The sequence below is a fragment of the Mastigoproctus giganteus genome, chromosome 2 (assembly GCF_048544385.1).
Source record: "Mastigoproctus giganteus isolate SK-2022 chromosome 2, ASM4854438v1, whole genome shotgun sequence".
Classification (NCBI taxonomy): domain Eukaryota; kingdom Metazoa; phylum Arthropoda; class Arachnida; order Uropygi; family Thelyphonidae; genus Mastigoproctus; species Mastigoproctus giganteus.
Window position 1 is genome coordinate 240,766,231 of NC_143576.1, and position 25,504 is coordinate 240,791,734.

At 34.8% G+C, this 25,504-nt stretch overlaps 1 protein-coding gene across 4 annotated transcripts in view; it reads right to left on the reverse strand.

Annotated features, from left to right (window-relative positions):
- Positions 1-25,504, reverse strand: part of LOC150090305 (protocadherin-like wing polarity protein stan) — a 426,116-nt gene that overhangs the window by 21,848 nt on the left and 378,764 nt on the right. For 3 of the 4 annotated variants that reach the window (XM_090389794.1, XM_090389793.1, XM_090389792.1), the window contains 3 exons: positions 14,473-14,637; positions 12,500-12,574; positions 9,790-10,128 (listed from right to left, as the gene is read on the reverse strand). In XM_090389794.1, coding sequence (XP_090245920.1) covers positions 9,790-10,128; positions 12,500-12,574; positions 14,473-14,637 — 579 coding nt within the window. The remainder of the gene's footprint in view (positions 1-9,789; positions 10,129-12,499; positions 12,575-14,472; positions 14,638-25,504) is intronic. The other variant, XM_090389795.1, reaches the window with a different exon arrangement.

Consider the following 25,504-nt stretch of genomic DNA (forward strand, 5'->3'; position numbering starts at 1 on the left):
TGCCCCCAAAACCTCTCTCAGGCTTCTTGATTCCATTCAGAAGAGGGCAGTTAAGTTAATTAATGATTCATCTCTAACAGAGTCTCTCCACTCGCTGTCTCATAGACGTACTGTTTCTGCTGCATGTCTCTTCTACAGATACTTCCATGGGCACTGTTCTTCTGAATTGGCTTCTATAATTCCCACTCTTTCTTTCAAAACAGTCCGAACACGTGCAGCCACCAGCCAACATCCATTTACTGTCCAACTTCAAACTCACAGAACCAACTTTTCATCTTCCTCGTTTATTCATTCAACTGCCGTTTTCTGGAACAACCTTCCTTCATACGTATTTCCTGAAAATTACCGTTTACAGAAGTTCAAGTCCAATGTCAACAAATATCTTCTTTCACCTTCTCAACCTCCAACCCAAATACCGTACTAAGTACCATAGGTTCTAATACCTCTCGTGTTTGGGGTTTACATAAAAAAAAAAAAAAAAAAAAATGTCAAATAAATGTTTGCCACTAATTACTGTCTTGTGTAATTTCTGCTTCTTGTGCCTCTGCTACTACTTTCCTGTGACATTTCTGGTTATGGGTTCCTATGCGATTCGCATTCCTTTAGATGTTGCCTACCTTCCCTAAATGTTTGTACCAATATTTTTGAGATACCCTGTATAGTAGAAACACCTGCATTTAACAAAAGCATTAAAGACCTCTTAGAAAGGCAGCAATTTTTATTACAATAAATGGATATATTTATTTTACGGAAAAAAGGACACAATATTATTATTTTATTATTAGTAGTAGCAGTGGAAAATGATGCAAAAAAAGCAAATGTATACAGCATCAGCCAAAAAAAAAAAAAACTTTCCATTTTACCTATCCATCCTCCTCTCCAACAGTTCATCTAGTTCTTCCTTAGATTAATTCAAACTACCTACCTCAACAACACCAGATGGGAGTTTATTTCAACAATCAACCATTCTCCGGTTGAAAGCAAATTTATGTACATCTTAACTTGCAACAATCCTTCCTCAATTTTTGAATTTATATCCCTTCTGCATGTAGTTTGAGCAAGAGGAAGAATTCCATTAGCACTGACCGTAGTCAATCCATTAAAGGCCTTTAACACCTCAATATGTAGGTATACCAAACCCAAATTGTCTCAATAAGGCAATTTGGGTCTGGTATATCTACTTTTGGTTCCAAGGAGAGTTCTATTTACAAAAGAAGAGACTAAGCTTGCTGTTTTATCTCCACTTCCATCCTGGCTAGAAGCCTTATTTTAAGAAGGATTTGGAACTGTTACAATGGGTGCAGAGATGAGCAACAAGTTCAGGGAAGAACAGAAAAGTTCTTCCCTGAAATTACCATGATATATAGTGATGAAACTTCCACACCACCATGGATGGGACAATAGTGAAAAGGAATTGTTGTAGAATAGATGAGTGGCAATTTACTTTTGTCGGGCAGAGGGTAATTGATTGTTGGAACACACTTCCATCTGGTGTTATGGAAGTAGGTAGTTTGAATAAATTTAAGGAAGGATAAGACAAATTATTAGAGGATGGAAAGATGAGGTGGGTAGGTTTTTTTTTTTTTTTTTTTGCCGATGCCACATTAGCTTGCTTTTTTGCATCATTTGCTATTATTAATAATAATAATATTTGTGGGCTCTATGACATTAAGTCTATATTAACTATTATTCTCCTCACAGATACCAAAACTAACCTCTGCAGAAGATGATGAATGCACACAAACTCCTCTTTGCATTACTTCCTTGTAAGTCTACCAAAACCAAAATGTCTCCAAGACATTTCAGTTCCGGTATATCTATTTCCAGATTCAAGGGGAGTTCTGGGTAGTCTGCTGTTTTTTCACTCTCCCCTCATTCCGGCAGAGACCTTTGTGGTCAATCTAGAAGCCACTGCACTAAATAACTATTAAACATGGTTATTAAACACTAATTAACCAAAAAAACACTAATTAACCAAAAAAACACTAATTAACCAAAAAAGCCGTGAGTTACGGTTGAATTTGAAAGTATCTGCAATTCTGCCCAGACACGATAGGAGGGAGTATGTGATGAGAGCCTTGTCAATCAATTTGGCCCTGGATAGATTGTGCAAGGCTCAAGGGGTAGAATTTTTCCGAGACTGGTCTGTGCTTGTTAACAGGAGATACTGCTTCTACAGGGATGGGACACACTTAAATAGAAAGGGTGCAAGAATATTTGTTTATGCTATCGAGGCAGAGTTAGGTGGGTCGGAAAACTGCTAGCTACGGGTTTGATTTGATTTGATTTAAGAATTCTTGGCGCAAAAGCTACTATGGCTAAAATATGCCTGTAGCTAGCTTTGGGAGATACATGAACTAATAGATTAACAGTAGCCGCTAGCAGAGGTGAAATTGATTCTTGCACTGCTTCTATTGAAATACAATTGAGCACCAACCTGGAAAGAAAGGCAATGGGGATTTCCAGGACTGTTAGGAGTCATAGTGGAACAAGTAAAAACATGGGCTGTGTTAGGGTAACTAAGAGTAGAAACAGGTGCACCAATGATAGGAGTACAGTTAATAAATTCAATGAGCTTGAAGTGCTAGTCAAGACATCAAAGGCAGATATTGTAGGGATATCAGAGACGTGGTGTCACACAGGCATAAGCAGTGCAGTATTGAAATTTGGGGAGTACAATGTGTACATAAAGGATAGACAGGACAGGAAGCGAGGTGGGGTTATGCTGTTAGTTAAGAAACACATAAAATCTAAGGAAGTGCATCCAATTGATGTGGGTTGACAATGCAATGTTGAGTCTGTTCAGTGTGACATAAGCACAGGGAAAGGAAAAATGAGAGTAGTTGTGTCTTATAGGCCTAATGAATCTGATGAGTATAATGAGCAATCTTGGAGAGAAATAGAGTGGGTCAGTAAATCAGAGTGTCTTATAATTGGGATTTTAATTTCCCAGAGATTGACTGGAATTTGTGGGTTGGTCACTCACACACTAGCAAGGCTTTTGAGATTTACTGAATGATTGTTTTCTACAGCAGCATGTTTGGGAGGCAGTAATACTCTTGATCTGATTATCAGTAGTGATTCTTCATGCATTAAGAATCTGCAGATAAAGGAACCACTAGGTGGCAGTGATCACAGTGTGTTGACGTGGGATTTACTCAAAGAGGTAATTACCATAAAGGGTAAAGTAAAGGGTTTTTGCTTTCGTAAAGGTGACTATGGTGGTCTGAGACAGGATTTAAATTCTATACGGTGGGACCAACTGAAGATGTTACCAACAGCAAATTCAAAATGGGAAGCATTCAAAGAATTAATCTTGGAAGCTACTAGGCTTTTCATATCAACTAAGAAATATTGTTCAAGATTTAGGCCCAAATGGATGTCAGATGAACTAATTAGACATGTGACAGAGAAGAAAAATGCATGGGATACATATAAAATAACAGGTGACACAGAAGCCTATAGAGATAAGCTTGTCGGTAACCAAGTCACAAAGGAGGCTAGGCAGATGAAGACAGATTAGGAGAAATCTTTGGCAAAGGATGCAGAGAAAAACAGCAAAGAGTTCTTTACTTATGTAAACTCTAGAAGGAAGGGGATGAATCAGATTGGTCCACTTGATATCGATGGTTCAACTGTTGATGATCCTGCTCAGGTAGCTAACAAACTCAATGAATATTTTGCATCTACATTCACACACGAAGAGTTATTCAGGGAGGGGAATGCCGGAGGTGTATTAAACTCTGGCAGTAAGCTAGATAATCTTGTAATAACTGAGAGTAAAGTGGAGGAAAAATTGTTAAAGATAAATGCAAGAAAGGCACCTGGGGTAGTAGTAGTAGTAGTAGTAGTGGCATGTGATGCAAAAAAAAAAAATCACACCATTCCCTCCAAATGCCTGTCCAGTTCCTCCTTAAATTTATTCAACCTATCAACTTCCACAATGACAGATGGAAGTTTGTTCCAGTAATTAACCACCCGCTCGCTTAAGGCAAATTTACACACATCTATTCTACACCTGTCCTTTCTTAATTTGAATTTATGCCCCCTTAGGTTCATAATCTGAACAAGTGGAAGGATCCCATCAGAATTCAGCGTGCTCAACCCATTCAAGGCCTTATATACCTCAATCAGATCACCGCGCAGGTGCCTAGTCTCCAGTGGATGTAATCTATCCAGTGGGTGGATGTAATCTATCCAGTTATATTAAAGGAGGCAGCAAAGGAAGTAAGCAAACCCTTAGCCATAATTATGAGAGCTTCCCTGGACTCAGGGGATGTACCCATGGACTGGAGATGTGCAAATGTGACCTCAATCCACAAAGGAGGATCAATTTGTTGTTGTTATTTTGGTTTTTAGGCGCATTAGCAACTAAGGCCATATTGCTCCTGGGATATGTGATATGTGGTGGTCATTCCCTGACTGCCGACTGGGCTAGCAGGGTGGGTAAAGTGTCTGCCTGGTAACCTAAAGGTTGCTTGTTGTTTTTGTTTGTTTATTTGGTTTTTAGGAGCATTAGCAACTAAGGGAATATTGCTCCGGGGATATGCGGTGGTCATTCCCTGACCTCACCGCATCCTCCGTATTTGGTGGTCACAGGCTCAAACCCTTGTCTAATCAAGAAGCGTGTGCTATGCACTGCTACTCCTGCCCACCTGGCTACGGAGGCGCCAGGAGGATCAAAGGGAGACACAGGTAATTAAAGGGAAATTAATTGAGGCACTTGTTAAAGAAGCATTGCAGGATCATCTAGACAAGACTTCAGTTATAGCTCGAACACAGCATGGGTTTGTTAAGAAGTCTTGTCTGACCTATTTGACTGGATACTATGATGTAGTCACAAAGGAACTGGATGCAAAGAATAACTGATATCATATATTTGGATCTTAGAAAGGCCGTTGATACCGTTACACATGGAAGACTGCTGCACAAATTGGAGCAGTGTGGAATTGGAGGCAAATTGCTGCTAGGGATAAAGGGATGGTTGAGTGCGAGAAGACAGGGAGTGGTAATCAATGGACACTGCTCTTCGTGGGCTATTGTTATTAGTGGAGTCCCTCAGGATTCAGTGTTGGGTCCATTGTTGTTTTCTGCATTTATAAATGATATTGATGATGATATATCAGGCTTAATGTTCAAGTCTGCACACGATACGAAGGTTGGCAGGGTTGTTAATGACACTAATGACAGTACGCTGCTACAACAGGATCTGGAAAAGTTGAGCAGATGGGCTGAGAGGTGGCAAATGAAGTTTAACATTGACAAATGTAAAGTATTACATATGGGAAGTAGTAACCCCAGAGTAACGTATAACTCTGTGGTATTATACTGACTGTGGTAGAGAATGAAAAGGACCTGGGGGTAATTGTGCAGGAAGATATGAAGTTTTCTGAGCAGTGCAGATGGTCTGCAAAGTAGCTCATGGTGTCTTGTCAATGATATACAGGAATTTTTCTAGCAGGGATAAGGAGGTGATTATCCCCTTGTATAAGGCAATGGTCAGGCCACACCTTGAGTACTGTATACAAGTCGGGAGGCGTCATTTTAAGAAGGATTTAGAGCCGTTGGAACGAGTACAGAGAAGGGCAACAAGATTAGTGAATGGAACAAAGGGTTGCTCTTACGAAGAAAGGCTTAAGTTTTGCAAATTACAGTGTCTGGAGACTAGGCACCTGCAAGGTGATCTGATTGAGGTGTATAAAGACTTGAATGGTTTGAGCATGCTCAATGCTGATGAGATTCTTCCTCTTGCTCAGAATAATCGCCTAGAAGGCATAAATTCAAATTGAGGAAAGACAGTTGTAGAATAGATGTGCGGAAGTTTGCCTTTAGCCAGCAGGTGTTGATTGCTGGAACAAACTTCCATCGGTGGTTGTAGAAGCTGATAGTTTAAATAGATTCAAGGCAGAACTAGACAAAGAAATGGAGCGAGTATTTGGGTAAAATGAGTTTTTTTTTTCCTTTGGCCGATGCTATATAAGCTCGCTTTCTTGCATCATCTGCCTTTGCTAATGCTAACATGCCTAAACAGTCACCTAGATATTCTGATGTTGTGGTCCTGATCACGTACCACAGTACCAGTTCAGGACCAGGCTTTGAACTTATTCCTCACACATTAATATACGCCAAGGCATCCATTTATGGATAAACTTGTTAAAAACTGATAATTTTTACACTACAGGCATGTAGGAGAAAAAAAGCTAATGACAGTACAGATTTTAATTTTAACCACTAACTGAGTGAATGGCCTGACTCTGAAGGCATTAAAAATTGCCCCCCCCCCAAGGAGTTGATGCCAGAACTCTTCTGGACCAACAGAGTGATGCTTGATGCCACTGAACAACAATCCCTCCTGTGGAAGTTAGACCCTTAAAAACTGTCATTCACAATAACATTCGTGGACTAATGTTATTAGTGGAGTCCCACATGGTTCGGTGTTGGGTCCACTGTTGTTTTGTATATTTATCAATGTTATTGATGAAGGTATATATCAGGCTTAATGTCGAAGTTTGCAGATGATACAAAGGTTGGCAGGGTTGTTAATGACAGCAGTGGCAGTGTGCTACTGCAACAGGATCTAGATAATTTGGGCAGATGGGCTAAAAAGTGGCAACTGAAGTTTAACCTTGACAAATGCAAAGTACTGCATATGGGTAGAAGGAACCCCAGAAAAACGTACCAACTGTGTGGTACTACACTTAAGGTGGTAGAAAATGAAAAAGACCTTGGAGTAATTGTGCAGTCAGATATGAAGTTTTCTGAGCAATGCAGACAGGCTACCAGGGCAGGTCATGGGGTTTTGTCAATGATATATAGGAATTTTGCTAGCAGGGAAAAGGAGGTGATTTTCCTTCTGTATAAGGCAATGGTCAGGCCACGCCTTGAGTACTGCATACAGGTCTGGAGGCCTCTTTTTAGGAAGGATGTAGATTTGCTTGAGCGTGTACAGAGAAGGACAACAAGATTGGTGAGGGGAATGAAGGGATCCTCTTACCAAGAGAGGCTTAAGTTCTGCAAATTGCAGTGGCTGGAGACTAGGCACCTGCGCGGTGATCTGATTGAGGTGTATAAGGCCTTGAATGGGTTGAGCACGCTAAATTCTGATGGGATCCTTCCAGTTGTTCAGATTACGAACCGAAGGGGGCATAAATTCAAATTAAGAAAGGACAGATGTAGAATAAATGTGCGGAAATTTGCCTTTAGCCAGCAGGTGGTTAATTGCTGGAACAAACTTCCATCTGTCGTTGTGGAAGTTGATAGGTTGAATAAATTTAAGGAGGAACTGGACCGGCATTTGGAGGGAATGGTGTGATTTTTTTTTTTTTTTTTTGGCTGATGCTGCATAAGCTCATACACTTGCTTTCTTGCATCACATGCCACTACTACTACTACTACTACATTTTTCTAGCAATGAGGAGTAGGAATAACAACAGTAAGACTATCTAAACATCATATTCCATTTCTCATAAATATTTAGTTTGTTAGAAACAGGAATTTTAACAAAAGCTGAGAAACAGATGCTTCATTTCTGTCCAACATTTTCTTCCAGAAGATTCAGAAAGCAGTGTATTAGGTTGATTAACAATGTTGTAATAAATCCTACCTTGGACAGTCATATTGGAAATGTATACTTAAACATTTTTCAACAGGGGAATATACAAGTAATATTTGCTGGGGTAACATAGGAAGGAACATTATTAGCAAGAACCAGGCCTTTATAGTAAGAGAGATATTTCAAAGAAGCCTGGGCTATAAAATTATAGCCAGGCAGCAACATTAATCATAAATGGGAGAAAACTGTGATCCCCACCACCCATAGCTTTTATTTTTTTGAAACATATAGTCAACCAAATGGGGCTCCAAAACTGTAGAGAACCACAGTCACCTACTAATCCAACAATTCATACCCACAGAAACTGGAAGTAGCATAATATCAGCTGCCACAAGGGTATGTAAGGATATTATTGAAGAGCCGAACTCAGCCAATTATGATCCGGATAGACAAACTTAATTATTATTAATATTAGAATGGCTAAATTGTGCAAGTAAGCAGAATGAAAAAAAAAAAATCTTTCCCAATCACTCATACTTTCCTATTGCCAAAACGTGCCAATCCAATTCCAGCTATAACTTTATCAAACTCTCCATCTCACTCAATAGACTAGGGGAAAATTTATTCTAATGATCTACAACATGCTGCCCAAAAGTAAGCTTCATGAACTTTTTTGTCTTTTGATTCTCCATAAGATTTTATATTTGCATTTCCTAGTTCCTGTCTCTCCTTTCAATGAAATATATCTTCCTCATTCATTTCATACATCACCTTCATGATCTTATACATCTCCATCAGATTATCCCCACCCCCCCACCAACATAAACACCAAGGTGTCTAGCTGCCAAGATTTGCAGCCTGTTCCTTTCTAGGTGTTCCTTGTAATGACAATATGCTTCATGTTTCATGATCCAAGTTTGTGTGTGACAGCAAAAAGGCCCAAACCAATAGAAGTACCACCCCAGACAAAAACAAATTCACCATAAGGAATACAGCAGTAATCCTTGCTGCTTTGTTCTGAGAGCATATGGCAGCAGCAAAAAAGCAAGTTTCTTTGTTTTTGAATAATTCCCCATCCACTGCAGAGGTCTTAGATGCTTGATCAGAATGTATAATCAGTGTTTGTCTTCTCGAATTGTTATTTATATTTTGTTGCATTTTGCTTTGTAATTATCAAAAATTTGTAAAATTTGCGGACCTTACAAAAATTTGTAAGGTCATAGGAGAAGTTAACCTTTATGAGTATATTAGTAAATCAATTTTTACAGTACAGAGTTTGTCTTTCAGTTCAGCCATCCCTGCATATAAATATATTCTTTAACTCATACAATGGACTAAAGAGTATATCCTTTAGGCCAAAAATTAATGGCAATAAAAAAATAGTAAATTTTTTTCTTGCTTAAAATATAATGTAACACACTCACTTCACCTTCTCTGAGTCTGGCAGTGTCACTAAAACTCATGGAAACTCTTCACATCTTATCAATTTCTCAAGGGTAATGTGAAGGATTTCAAAGGCAAAAACAAACATTTTTAAACAGAAAATTTATCATTTCAAACATTACATCTGTTGTTGTTTCATAGTGTTATTACCTGTTTGCTTAACAGCTATCAGTTAAATTTTTAATAAGAAACCAAAGATGAGATTTTTCTTGAAAGGTTATATATAGATAGGCAAGAATGGCCAGCTGTAACCTTACTGGTGGCCTACCTGATCCCAGTGTCCAATACATGGGCACTCTAGAGTTAGGTAAGCCCACTATTGACAAAGTGGGGTAAAGCAGTAGAATACTTTATTTTTATTAATTAAAATGAATAAAATATACATATTCATTTCATATATCACTTCTCAATGTACTATAAAACAGGTAGGACATGAAACAATTTTCAGCGCTTGTAACAAACCTGAGTATTTTCTCTTATATGAAATTTACCATTACATAAATATTTGTTGATATCATTGGCTTTGTTTTTTAAAGAAATTTTTATTATAGTTTCTTTAAGGTAGGAAAGTTGCAATAAATACTTGAACTCAATTGAGCAAAAAGCATAATTCTGAAATGTATTTATACAAATAAATACATTTCAGAATTATGCCTACTTAACTATGAAAATATTTAATAAGATGTTATCAGAAAGGGTCCAATTACATAAAAGATAATTTTTCAAAAAAAACCAGACAAATGATTTGGAATGAAATACTATGATATGTAAAGCATAGTCAGCAAAATAATTACCTATTAATACTGGTGTAAACCTGGAGTCTAAAAATGAAGAAATATCTGTTAAATTTCTGGTTGTTTGTAATGGAGAACTGTCCCTTTTAATGTCTGTAAGATGAGTTCTAGGCCACTGTAAAAATTTATCCTTTGCAGCAAGTCCAAATCTTAGTGACATACCCTCTCTATCCGGCCCAGAATCATGCACTCTACCTGTGGCACTTCCCGTAACAGAAGGTGGTCCTGAGGTATTACGGGGCATGCCCCAACTGGTTGTATAATGGGAATAAGGTGAAATGTTAGATCCTAAGCTGGGGAAAGTTGTAGTTGGAGGCAAGTTGAAACCCTGAGTAGGTACTGAAAGAAATAATATTATGTTAAATTTAGTTTTATAAAATCTAAAGCAATATAATGGGGGTCCTCTTTTTCAGCACATAAGAATTACAAAGCACATTACACAGTTATAGGCTTAACATGCAATAAAGGTATACTATAATACAGTAATATACCTTAGTACAAAATCAAAAGTGCAAAATCAAGTTTAAAACATTGTCAAAATATTATTATTATGAATTTTGCACCTAACATTTGGAATCTTATGATGGTACCATAAATCCTCATTTAACAAAACTAGAAATGAAAACATTCTCCATGATACAATAAACACATGCTACCATTATGTGGCCTGATATCAGACATGTGTTTCCTCATTACCATGCTGAAATATCCAAATTGAAACTAAGACTGATATTATTAGTGGAAATTGTTATTGTTATTTGGTTTTTTTTAGAAGCATTAGCAACTAAGGCCATATTGCTCCAGGAATATGCGGTGGTCATTCCCTGACCTTTCTGCATCCTCTGTATTTGGTGGTGACGGGATCGAACCCCGGTCTAATCAAGAAGCGTGTGTTACGCACTGCTGCTCCTTCCCACATGGCTATGGAGGTGCCTTAGTGAAAATTAATGCTAAGGAAGGGGGTAATCTTTTCTCTGATCTTATGCCCCCCAAAAAACATCCATAAAATAGCCTACATGCTGTTTTTGAAGAGGTGTTATTGTTTCTAAAGTGATTTGTTTCCCATGGAGAATGGGAAACAAGAAATCCCCTTAGGAGACAATAACAAATAGTTTCCCAGGACATTAATCAACACAGACTTTAGAGCAAAAAAGTATAAAAATTCATAAATTTCTTGTCCTTTGTTGGTGGTCTTATTAATGCATTACTTTCATAATTACAACTGATCAAATCAATTAATTTATATTGCATAGTTATGCAGTTACATTTTTCTCTCAAGATCATATATAAAAGGTTAACATTAGCCTGTGTTCCCAACTGAATATAAAACTCTAACTCTTATTAGGAGAAAGTTGGGTGTTTATACTGATGGTATGCAGGCTGCACAGAAAGTGTCCATACAACTACAATTACACATGCCTTTAGGGACTAACTTTGCCTGGGCTCTCTAGACAAAGAGACAACCATATAGCCCTAGCATCTAAGTTAATTTATTTTAATCTTTTAATCAATTGTAATAATTATGAAAATGACTTATTCATTTATTAATAAGGCCATCAAAGAAGCCCTAGAAAAATTATTTAAAACATATGCTATTACGGATATCAATTAAAATTCTCAACTGTAAATCAGTAAATTCAAATTAATGCCTGGACTGTAAATTAATCTAAATTAAAGGAGAAGAGGATATAGAATATGATATTTCAAAAGGAAATGGGACACAAAAGCCAGGGAACATAAATACAAAGGTTTTTCTCTTTTTTTTGTGATGATATAGTAAAATCCTTCATTAATATTAACAGTAATTAAAACAACATATTTTGTATACTATCAAAGAAATGAATAACAGAATGGTTATTATTCTCAGAACCAAGATCCAGATCTATTACTGTATTTTACTATAGAAAGGCTCTCACTGAGAGCCTTTTTACAGCAAACTAGTGATGATGTGATGATAAACTTTCTAGAGAAACTAGTGATGTTCAACATGTGTGTGGAGGTGGGGACTTAATCCAAGAAAAGTTTTCGTATTCCAGGCTTCTGGGAAATATTTAGATATCTGAGGTCTGTCCAGACCACTCTCCCACATGCCCAACAGTAATGAGTGGACATAACTTTGACCCAATAAACATGAACTGGCTGTGTAATGTATATATTTTTTCTAATTTCAAAAAAAAAAAAAAAAGTATTAAAGTATTTCAACAACTATCCTTGAGCAAAACTTTTCCCTAATGAAGAGTAAAAAATCAAAGACTATATCATGACTAACAGATGCTTGCCATCATTTCATACTGAGATCTGATTACCATAAGATTTAAACCTAAAAAAAAAAAAAAAAAAAAAAAATTTAGGGATTGTAAAAACTTCTTTCTTTAAGTCACTAAGACTGTTAAAAATTAATCAAAGTTTCTTGCATTGATACAACTGCATTGAATTATAATATTATTACTACTGTGCCACAAAAACTAAATTGTCTGGAAATAAATGTTTGACTTTTTTATTGCCAGTAGTATTACTACAATGCTTAAACATATGGCATGTACATATGCCTACACACTGTATGTGATTGCATTGTAATTAAAATTTCATTTCTGCTCTTATTCACAAAAACAATTGGGTACCACTGAAGTTTCCAATATTTTATTTTACTTTTGATATAGTACACTTCTATAATATTATTCTTATTTTAATGAATTAATTTAAAACTTACCACCACTACCACCACCACCAGCTATTGCTGCTGAATTCTCTGCTTCATCAACAATGTTAGGTTTTGGTGGCACTTCTAAAATTTAAGGAATTAAAAAAAAGTTAATACAGTTGTGAAATATATTACAGCTGAAAACTACAATGAATGAATTTAGAATGGTATAAATTACATTGGTGGACAAAAGTTAAGGTATGCTTAACCTTTTTAAATTGAATTGAAATTATCCAATAATTTTGGGACTCCTATGCTACAAAATTTTACGTATTCAGATTATTGCATACAATTACATACATAACAAAAGTGTATCAAAAACGTATCTCACTTAAAATCTCTTTAACCCATTCTGTCCAATTCATTACTCTCCCATCTCTACAAATCACTTCTCCAATTTAACTTTCCTAATGGTAAAATAATTTTCATTAGTAATTTTAATGTTCACAATTTCAGCTGACATCAATGTTTTTGGTTGTATAGACCTAGCTGTAGAGATGCTGGGGTTTTTGAAATTACTAATGACCTTATACAACTTGTTCATTTACTAATTAGAATAAAAGACAACCCTAACCATATACCCAGCACTCTTGATCTTTTCCTCATTAACAATCATGTAATACATGGTCATTCAGAATTCCATTTCTGAGATTGGTGAGGAGAACAAAGGGTGCTCTTACCTAGAAAGGCTTCAGTTTGCAAATTGCAGCATCTGGAGACTACACACCTACAAGGTGATCTGACTGACTTTGAATGGCTTGAGCAAACTCAATGCTGATGAGATTCTTTCTCTTGTTCAGACTATGCACACGAGGGGGCATAAATTCAAATCGAGGAAGGATGGTTGTAGAATAAATGTGTGGAAGTTTGCCTTTAGACAGTGGGTGGTTGATTTCTGGATCAAACTTCGAACAGTCATTGCGGAAGTTGACAGCTTAAATAAATTCAAGGAACTTATTAGACAAACCATTGGAGGGAATGGATAGGTGAAATGCGAAGGTGTTTTTTTTTTTTTTTTTGGCTGATGCTGTAGAAGCTTGCTTTCTTGCATTATTTGCCATTACTAATGATAATGCAAATTTTGATATAGAGAAGAAAGTAAAATGAATGAGGGTGAAATTTACACCATTATAAATGATTCCAGAACTAGGAGCTATAAATTCAGATGAGGTTCAGATTGGATTGTAGGAAGCATTCTTTTAGCTATGTTGTTAACTACTGAAATCAGTTGCTTCTATTGAGATGTTGAAGCTGATTGCTTGGGAAAATTCAAAGGTCAATTGGATAGCTACTTATGGAAGGAGGGAATCATATAAGCCATTTAATTAATTAACTTATTTATTTTATTTTATTTTATTTTTTGAATAGTGCAACAAAAGCCTTGAGATTCCTTGAACTATATGGCTAATACTAATATTAAAAACAATGTAATAATTTCAAAAAGTAATTATAGTTCTGATAACTTAATCTTATTTTTATGTTACTTCAGTTTCATTTAATCATAAACAATCTTTATAATTATTCTCTTGCTCACTCTCTCAATTTATAAGTAGGACATTTTACATGAAAAATACTAGAGTATCGCAAAAATAGCAACGTTCTCAGAGTATTAGAGATATGCTCATAAAAATTTAGAATAAAAATAGGCCAATTTGCATGTTGTGTTGAATTTTCTTGTAATAAATTTATTCATACACCAGAAACTGAATTTTTATGACTATGGCTATAAATATATTTTAAGAAATGCAAGGTTTTAAAATAAAAGAAACCATTATATAAAATCCTATGAAATATATTGTTTATTCAGTTTATTCATCCTTATAAAGGAAGATAGAGTTGCATAATGAAATTATTAATTTAGTGTTTTTTTCAAAACAATTTAACCTCTCACACAGAAGAGAAGTTCATATTAGTGTGTTTATACTGTTTTAGTAAAATATTAAATAGCACTGTCATACTTCATTAAACTGCAGTTTGTGTACCTGGTTTTTTGTTTAGTTTTTTGTGTTTCCATGTATTTCCATCGTATTCATCCTCATCAGAGGAGTGACTAGAAGCTAGATCAAGAGAAGCATGGTCTAGAGACAAATCACTGTCTGACTCTGAATCTTTCTTCCTTCGTCTGTTCACTTCTCCAGTATCAGGATCTTTGATGTGAAAAAAAAAAGCATACAAGAAAGCAAATTAAAACAAAGAATTCATCATGCTGGCTGCATTGTGATATTAGGCAGTGATATTTGCATAAAGAATATGCATATACAAAAGAGTACCAATTATTTCTATTTTAATCAGTTTACAATCATAAATTTTAACCTATACTTTGGAGCATCTCCAAAAAATTAAACTTATTTCAAAATCCAGAAAATGAAATGAATTAAAAACCATGGACTATAAGACACATTTGTTAAGAGGTCACCCTGTGGTTGCACTAAGATATTAAGTTTAACTAATTTACAAAAAAAAAAAAAAAAACTGGTGGGATGATTCCCTGGGATCACTGAAGGATATTCTGTAATGTAAAAAAATAAATTAGTCTGAAATGAAAAAGGGAACAAAGCTTGTTATGACCAGTAAAGGGGTTATGCAAGAGTTTCAACAGTAGCGTAGCTACCCTTTTTTGGGCCTGGAGGAAAAGAACATGTTCGGGCCCCTACTTAATTAATGAAAATTGCAAAAAGAGGAGTCAGCCAAAAAATTATTCAATTTATATATAATAAAATTCCAGTACAGTACATTTTGTATGAAAAATTCATATATACAGTACACAGTTTGGCTCTTGTGATATAATTTATGAATAATGATACTGCTGAAAGTCAAATATTGCAAAAGCCTGACATTTAAAAAGAAGCATTAAATAAATGGTACTCTACTGTACACACATATTATACAAAAATTAAACTAATTATAATTAACTAAAATTTTGAAACAAAACATATAAATGCTATACAAAATGTAAAATTATGACATGGAAATAAAAATGTGCTGAAAATAATAATTGCTACAATAACAAGCAACCAAATAATGTAAGCAAAATATTCTACACTCACCTGTTTTGAGAGCTGAAACCTAGCATACTTATCATCTTGTAATATTTTTTAATGAAAAATATTCATATTTGTGTAAAGTCATTAATTTTATTATTGTGTATTATGGTTTTGTTAAAATTCTGTTTGGAGTGTTGTTGAAAGAAAGACAATAAAATACTTAAACAAAACATTTGCTCTATCTCTAATGTTCAATCATTTCTAGTGTAGAATAATCTATTTTTGTGAAATATAGGATAATAGCAATCATCTTCCTAGTAATCACACCTAAGTCATGGCTACTTTCAAGTAATACAACAGCATAAGTCCACTTTTCCATTTACATATAAATATTCTTTTCAGATGTGTTTTCTATTTTTATTGTTTTATCTATTTTCATTCTTTTTTTTTTTCAACATGTTTCCAATTTTTTCCATTCATATTTAAAATTTTATACATCTTTCCAGAATCATATTTATTTTTAATTCTTTATTATTATTATTTGTTCTTTTATTTATTTATTTATTTATTTGTTCTTTTATTTATTATTTATTTATTTATTTGTTATTTTATTTATTATTTATTTATTTATTTGTTATTTTATTTATATTTATTTATTTGTTCTTTTATTTATTATTTATTTATTTGTTCTTTTAGTTATTTGTTATTTATTCTTTTATTTATTTGTTATTTATTTATTATTTCTTTATTTGTTTATTCTTTATTCTCTATGAACATTTTATTCTCTATGTATACTTGCATGTACTCTGATGCTAGATGTGTTGCAAATAAATTTGATGAATTTGAAATATTGATTAAGTCATCAAATGCAGACATTGTAGAAATAGTGGGAAAATGGTGTCACTCAGACATAAGTGATGCTGAATTTGAATATAGAGAGTACAATACACACAGGAAGGACAGATGAGACAAGAGAGATGTAGGGATTATGCTCTTAGTTAAGAAGCATATTAAATCTAAGGCAGCGCAACCAGTTGACATGGGTGGTGAGTGCAATGTTGAGTCAGTTTGGTGTGATATAAGCACTGGGAAAACAAATTTGAGAGTAGCAGTGTGCTATAGGCCTAATGACTGTGATGAATATACCAAACAGCTATACAGAGAAATAGAGTGGGATAGCAGATCAGAATATCTCATAATGGGGGATTTTAACTTTCCAGTTATTGACTGGAACTTTGGGTTGGTCACTCGCACACTAGCAAGACTTCTATAGATTTCTTGAATGACTGGCTTTTACAGCAGCATGTTACAGAAGCAAAAAGAGGAAGCAATACGCTTGATCTGGTTATCAGCACTAATTCTTCATGTATTAAGAATCTGCAGATAAAAGATCCACTGAGCAGCAGCGATCACAGTGTATTAATGTGGAATTTAATTAAAGACATAACTACTGTCAAGGGTAAAGGGAAAGGCTTTTGCTTTCATAAGGGTGACTACAGTGGGCTCAGACAGTTTTTTTTTTTTTTTAATTCTATACAGTAGGACCAACTGTTGATGCTACCAACAGCAAATTCTAAATGAGAAGTATTCAAGGGAAGTAATCAAAGAAGCTACTACTAGGCTTTTCATACTAATGAAGAAATACTGTTCAAGGCTTAAACCTAAATGGATGTTGGATTAACTATTGAGACATGGCACAGAAGAAAAGTGCATGGGATGCATATAAATTATCAGGTGATACAAAAGGCTGTAGTAGATATAAATTAGTCTGTAATCGAATCGCAAAAGAGGTTAGGCAAGCTAAGTTAGATTATGAGAATTCTCTGGCAGAGAATGCAAAGAAAAATGGGAAAGACTTCGCTTATATTAACAGTAGAAGGAAGGGGTTGAATCACATTGGGCCACTTGATGTCTATGGGTTAAATGTTGATGACCCTGCTCAGGTTGCAGACAAATTGAATAGGTATTTTACATCTACATTCACAACACGAGGAAGGAATTCCTTAGGGAAGGGGATGAATTTGTGATAACTGAAAGGAAAGTGGAGGAGAAATTGTTGAAGATGGACATAAAAAAGGCAACTGGAATGGATGGAATCTATCCAATTATATTAAGGGAGGCAGCAAAGGAGGTAAGCAAATCCTTAGCCATAATCATGAGAGCATCCTTGGATTCAGGGGAGGTCCCTATGCACTGGAGATGTGCGAATGTATCCCCAATTCATAAAGGAGGATCAAAATGCGACATGAGTAATTACAGACGGACCTGTTAGTTTAACATCTGTTCCAGGGAAAATAATAAAATCATTGGCTAAAGAAGTAATACAGGAACATCTGGACAGACATGCAATTATACTGCAATCACAGCATGGATTTGTTAAAGGGTAGTCTTGTCTAACCAATCTGATAGGCTACTATAATGCAGTGACCAAGGAACTGGATGCAAAAAATAATTTTGACATCACATACTTGGATTTCAGGAAGGCTTTTTATACCATTGCACATAAAAAACTGCTGTACAAACTGGAGCAATGCAGCATTAAGGGCAAGTTACTGCTATGGATAAAGGGAGATCGTTAAATGGAAGAAGACAGTGAGTGGTTATCGATGGGCACTGTTCTTTGTGGACTAATGTTATTAGTGGAGTTCTCCAGGGTTCAGTGCTGCACCCATTGTTTTCAATATTTATCAATGATATTGATGAAGGATATACTGATAATACATTGAAGAATATATTGATAATGATACATTGAAGGATATATTGATAATGATACATTGATATATCATTATATATTTATAATGATATTGATCAGGCATAATGCCTAAGTTTGCAGCCGATACAAAGGTTGGCAGGGTATTTAATGACAGTCATCAGGCTGAACTACTGTAACAAGAGCTAGGAAAATTGGGTTGATAGGCTGAGAAATAGCAGTTGAAGTTAAAGATTAACAAATGAAAGGTACTGCATTTGGGTAGCAGTAATCTCAGAGTAACTTATCAATTGTGTGGTACTACACTCAAGGTAGTGAAGAATGAAAAAGATCTAGGGTAATTGTGCAGTCAGACATGAAATTCTCTGACTGTGCAGACAGTCAGAGAATTTCATGTCAGAGAACGCTGCAGGACAGCTCATGGGGTTTTGTCAATGGTATACAGAAACGTTGCTAGCAGGGTTAAAGAAGTGATTATCACTTTGTACAAGGCCATGGTTAAGCCACATCTTGAGTACTGTTCACAGGTCTGGAGGACCACTTTAGGAAGGATGCAGATCTGCTGGAATGGGTGAAGAGAACGGCAACCAGACTGGTGAATGGATCAAAAGGGTGCTCTTACCTAGAAAGGCTTCAGTTCTGCAAATTGCAGCATCTTGAGACTAGGCACCCGCAGGGAGATCTGATTGAGGCATTTAAAGCCTTGAATGGATTGAGTAAGCTGAATGTTAATGGCAGTCTTCCAGTTGCTGAGACTACCCACATGAGGGGGCATAAATTCAAATTGAGGAAGAATGATTGCAGAACTGATGTGTGGAAGTCTGCCTTCAGCCAGCAGGTGGTTGGTTGTTGGAACATGCTTCCATCTGTTGTAGTGCAAGTGGATAGGTTGAATAAATTCAAGGAAGAACTAAACAAATTCTTGGAGGGTACAGATAAGTGAATTGTGTAGGGTTTTTTTTTTTTTTTTTTTGGCTGATGCTATATATGCTTGCTTTCTAGCATCATTTGCCATTACTACTACTATATCGATTTTTATTTTTTTCTGAAATTTAATTTAACCCATTGAATATCTTCCCAAAGTAGTCAGCAAAAATGGGAAATGATGGGAATACTGGATACAATTTGCAGGAAGATTTCAGTTCTGTAAATTGCACCTGTGAGGAGATCTGATTGAGGTGTTTAATGCTTTGAATGGATCATATATGCTAAATGCTAATACACGGGAATTTTTTTTTTTCCTGGCACTGTATAACCTTGATTCTTAGCATCATTTGTCATTACTAATATACATTCATGTACAACATACAGCTTTATTCTTTTCTAATATTTAGTTTAATCCATTGAATACCTTCCTCAAGGTAATGAGCAAGAATTGAGAATTTGATTTTGAGTAACATGAGGAGAATAAATCACTCTAGGATAAGGGTTAATAAATGTAATGTGCATGCTGGATGTAATAACAACATAAGCTTCCAAAAGCTTGCTTCCTAACAATAGTAAGCCTAGCTAAAATTCATGGGACAAATGCAAAGTTTTCAAAAGAAAAGTATGAAAATCTTTTCATAATGGCAATGCTCTCTCACAAATAGGCATACTTATCTCTCATTTCTCTTTCATGACAGGCTTAAGAGTATTTATTATAAAAACCCTACTGGCAGCAGATTTATAAAGAACTTTTCTTAGCACATTTTCTTAACTTATATTTCTTACACTTTCTGGTATCTCTTGTCTTGTGAATTAAATCGTTGGATTTTCAGGTATTGCATTGATCAGGAGCCTGTCTCTGAGCACAGAGAGAACAATAACAATTAAAATGAATATCTGTATCTAAAGACGTTGAACTGTATTGCACATATATAGCATTATAAAATTCGTAGGATAAGTACTCTTCATTCCAGTATTAGTAAAATGATAGAATGATGCAACAAAAAAAAGCTTATGTTGCATCTGCCACAAAAAAGAGAAATTTAAAAATTAAAACAAGGTATAATAAAATATAAATCTCCTTTTATATTTTATCTGCCTCTTTCAAATCTAATCACCCCTTAAATCCTAATCTAAATTCCTTTCAATGTACATAAGCTCTCTGCATTTATGTCCCTTTGTTTGCATCATCCTAGAAAGAAAGAAATATATCTTTTAATTCTGCAACACGGAGACATCACACATCTCAAAACACGTAGCATATTACAAACATTATGAAAAGACAAAGGTCCTTTCATAATGTTTGTAATATGCTACATGTACTAAGTACTTTTCATACTTTGAAGTTTAAATTTGATTTATTTAGTCTGAAACTAGCTTATTAATAAAGTATAAATGCAAGCCCTGTGAGTTTTAACTATACTAAGTGTATTTATCAGAATTATGATCTAATGTAAGTCACAATGAAGCACTAATTTGAAATATAATATAAAAGTTTATCTATGTTTGGTACTAATAAGGGTTAATATGACTGTGGAAGTTATAATGGTAGTTTTCTGCTATTCATCTTCAGATTTCTAAATTAACATGAATCAGTCTATCAGTGCAGCTGCAACGTAAAGATAAGTATGTATGGTCTGACCTCTCAAAACAGTAAGTGATTAACAGAACATTTTGATTGCTTCACTTACTTACTTAGCCATGCTCTACATTAATAACAAGCAATTATTTACAAATTGTAACTCCAGAAGAAACAAATGAAAACTAAAAGAAATGCATTTTCTTTACTATTACTAGGCACAAAAATAAATGTCAAAATTTATGCAAGAACTGATAAAAAGCAGAAACTTTGCATTAAATGATAAACCAGCAAATGTTTAAATGGAGACCTTTTTTGTTTCTCTTTTATTTTACTGCAAGACAGTATTGCCAAGCCTAAGTTGACAATTCATTCTCAATCTCCATGCTTTGTTGTACGTTTGCAGTTCTTGCATTGCTGGTTCCACTGTTCACTTCTTATCAATACAAAATATAGATGAAACATGGAATAGTAATAGTGAAGCACACCTATATCAGTATAAAGAATGATATTATTAGTGTTTGGTGAACCAGTTATATTCTATTTAATTTAATGTGAAAAAAAAAATCCCTTTTCTCAAAAATAAATAAGTATCAATATAAAAGGATTTCATCAACATTTTTAATAGAATCAGCAGACAACTTTTATTTATAAGGAAACAATGCAACTTGTTTAAAACAAATAACAACATACTAGAGTACTACAGTAACAGCATACTAGAGACTGAAACATGTATGAAATAAAACCATACATAAAACCATCTGTGATCAAAAAATCTGCACAGGTGAAATATAAAATAATGTACTAGTACATTATTTTATATTTCACCATTATTTTATATTACACGGGATCCTCGTTATCCAAGGATAATTGGTTCCAGAAAATTCCACTTAAAACGAATCTAATTAAAACGGGAACCAATTTTCGTAATGTTTATTATTTAAATAAAACTAAATGCGACTAGGCATAATATTTTAAGATTCTATATCTATATAATATCAGTGTAGATACACCATAGACAACTCTTGAAGAAAAACTATGATAGTAGTGTGAAAAGCATCATTTCATTTGTATCTCATATTGTGCTCGTCCTTCACAACGAATTGCCCAAGTACTGCACTGCCTCGAATAAGTAATGCTTCACTAATAAAGAAGACTATTGTTATTTATTCTCGATAAATATTTATTTATCGAAAAAAATTTATTCTCGAAAATTAATTCTCGAAAAAAATTTATTCTCTGGGGCCACCACCCAGACGACACTGTTTCAAAGCTAGTTGGCTTTTCATCGGTGGATGGGCAGCTACCCTGGTATTGCAAGTGAAGCGTTACTTATTGTAGGTAGTGCAATACATGGGCAACTCATTGTGAAGGACGAGTAGATATGGTGTATCTACAATGATATTATATAGTAATGTTTATTATGTACTTGTACATAGTAAAAAATGGATGAAGGAACTGAAAAATCAGAAAATTATTTTATTAGACATTTTTTATTATAATATGCTGTACAATGTAAGGCTAAGTAAAGTTTATTAAAGTTACACTATTTTTCAGTTGTATGAATAAAGAATGAATCCAGAGTTATTAGTGTTTTTTCAGATAAAATTGTGTCATAGCATTTAGTTGTCTTTAACTTCACACTTAACATTTGTTTCATGATCATGAAGAAGATCATTCTCACAAAAAATATTCAAGTGCTTTATCAATTTTCTCAAAAAAAAAAAAAAAAAAGCTTTAATTCTTTAATTTTCAAATCCTTGTAACTGTGAGGACTCGGATAATGAACACTTGGATACCGGGGATACCCTGTACATGGATGATTTCACTCAGAGGTGTGCTGCCAGTTTGTTGACAAGGAGCTCACTTGAGAAGAATTTCACATAAGGGTTATCCCCAACTAAAACAGTCAGTAACATTTTATCAAACTAATCTTTTTTTTTTTTCTTTTCAGCAGGCACTCAGATAATCCCCCCCAAAACTTTAACAAGGGGCTTGCAAAAGCCCTCCTGAGTCCCCTCCAGCACACCTCTGTTTCACTTCAGTTTAAAAGAAGAACAAAAAAAAAAAAGTTCAGAAGAATTTTATTAACATTATAATGATAAGCATATAAATTAAATCATTAACAACATTCATCCAACTAATTGCAAATGAATTGTTTTAATGGATTGTTCAATTAACACAACTCATGATTTTAAGTAAAACTAAAATTAGAAAAGCTCATATTACTCTGACTTGCAATAGGTTTTGAAGATATAATTTTTTTTTTAAAATTTTCTCTTCCTTCAGTTAACTGGTTTGTCCTTCCCAGAAAAAAAAAAATTTCTGCAGATCTTCTGGATAAAGTAGCAAAAAGATTGCTAATTAGCTGAAAACTACTATTGGTTTATATTATTCATTTTTCATGTACATATATAAATCCAAGGCCAGCTCATTCCATACTATTCACCCTTCCAGAAGTTGGGGAGAGTACACTTATCAATCACTAATATATAAAAATCTATCTAATAGTATGCCTCTCTGGGCTAGGATGTTGTCTCCATCATATATGAATGGTCCACTGACTTGCATTTCACACATACATACATTTATCCACAAAAACTTCCATCTATACTTACCAGAATGGTATTGTGGATGGTGATGGGGCTACACCTCAAATAGCCCTTTTGATTTCACTCCCTAAAGCTGAATTCCAAGGGTTGAGTGACCAAGAAAGGATCTTCAGAATACTTTTTAAAACCATATCTATACAATTCTTGCCTGGTGGCATGGATACTATGGATATCAGGTAGTTTCACATCTGTAACAATATACAGGTGATATGCAGCCAATGGCTGTTGTATGTGTATCATGAATTTGAGGGATGTCAAATAATATATCCTCCATACCACAATACTACTGCTACTGGAGTCTTGTCTCTACCATACACAAAAGGTCCACTGACTTGCATTTCACACATACTTTATCCACTCAAAATGGTCTTGGTGACATGCAATTCACTGTTTCCTGTGTGGTCAGGTGGAGATCCTGTTGAGAATACCTTCACTTATACTGTACTTCTATTTGTGGATTAAGATGCCTGAAATCGGCATTGGAAATTCTGTGCTGTATTACATCATGATTTCCCTCTGCTGTCATCTTCCTGGTAGTCCAAACAATGCAGCTGTCATAAGTTGATCCCTACAACAGCTGCATGGAAAGAGCCTGATGAGGGCATTATCATGGAAGCCAGGAGGATAGGTAACACCTATCCTCCTGGCATTCATAATAATGCCCTTATCAAAGTCCATTAAATCATGGTTGGTAAATTTCACACTTTACAATACTGCAATTCATAGTAGAGTATCTGACAAGTCCAGTACCCTATTATGAATACCATTGGTCTTTTGTAATACCAATTCAATGCATTATTCACAGCAGGAGAATACTTACAGCCCCTTTCAATGTCCATTAAATCATAAATGCCATATTTCATACTGTACAATGTTGTCTGTCACTGAACATTACTAAGCATAAGTCACTCACTCTTTGCAGAATTCAACATAATGCTTACAACTGTCTTATTATGTTAGTCATGTAATTTTAACAATAATATTTATCATATATATATATAGAGTGCCAAAACTATTTCAAATCATGAGAATCAGAACAGGAGAGCAGTACTTTCTTTTTTGAAACATGAAAACACAAAGGATCACAGTAGTATGTTGCTTCCTTAAACACTTGAAAATAACACTATTTACTTTTGTCATCCTGCATTGTTGTTTGTATCTGTGTTATGCAATCCAATAAGCTATAATCTCATTATTCACAAGCAGAAAAACATGACTGCTGAAATTTTTTCACTAGCTATGGTATATGCACTTTGAAAGCAATTCAAATTATTATAACTATACTCAAGCATGTTGCTCATATCTGTTGTCTGTAGAATGGGTTTGTGAGCTGATTTACAGAAACAGGAAAGCAGTACTTCCTTACATGTTGTTGGTCTGAAAAACCCGGAATACCTTATGGGCTAATGGGGACAAAACCCCACTCCTTCCACCTTAGATTGGCTAATTATGGTCTTAAACAAAGAAGCAATTCCTTCAGTTATTGATGGGAATCAAATCCAGACCTCTCCAAACAAGTGGAAAATGGAAAGGTAATGCATATATTAAGTTAACATGGAGTACTGGCAAATAAGATACAGTGGTGATTATATACAATGAACATCTCTGGAATACTATTTTAAATGTTTACTAGCACCAAAAAGCAAGAAAAATCATGTTTACTTTTCTAGCACATTAAGTCTAGTCTATTCAAAATTTGTACAATCTAGTGTGCTACTATTAACTCCAAATGCTACACTGAAACTAATGATACCTGATTCAAAGATGTCACTGTGATAAGCAGATGGTTCTCTTCAGAATGACAATGTGCAGCTTCACGTGCATAAATGACCAAAGAAATTTGTCATTATGGTTTTATTTCCTTGCAACACCAGCCATACAGTTCAGATTTGGCTCTATTAGGCTTTCATTTTTTCCATGGACTTAATGAATTTATGGAACACGTGGACCTATGGGATAATGCTTGAATTTCATCATTGGGATAATTGGATGTGTAATGGAAATAACGGGCAATTGAAAATAAAAGACAAGCCATGTGGTATAAGGCCAGCAACAGAAAATGATCTGGTTCACCAACAATAAGTCAAAAAATATGATCAATGAGAATCAGTGCATGTCTCAACACAAAAACTTCTACCCTGATTGGAATTTTGTTTGAGCAGGTGCAGGCTACTCTGTCCATTCTTGTTTGTAGAAGGATGT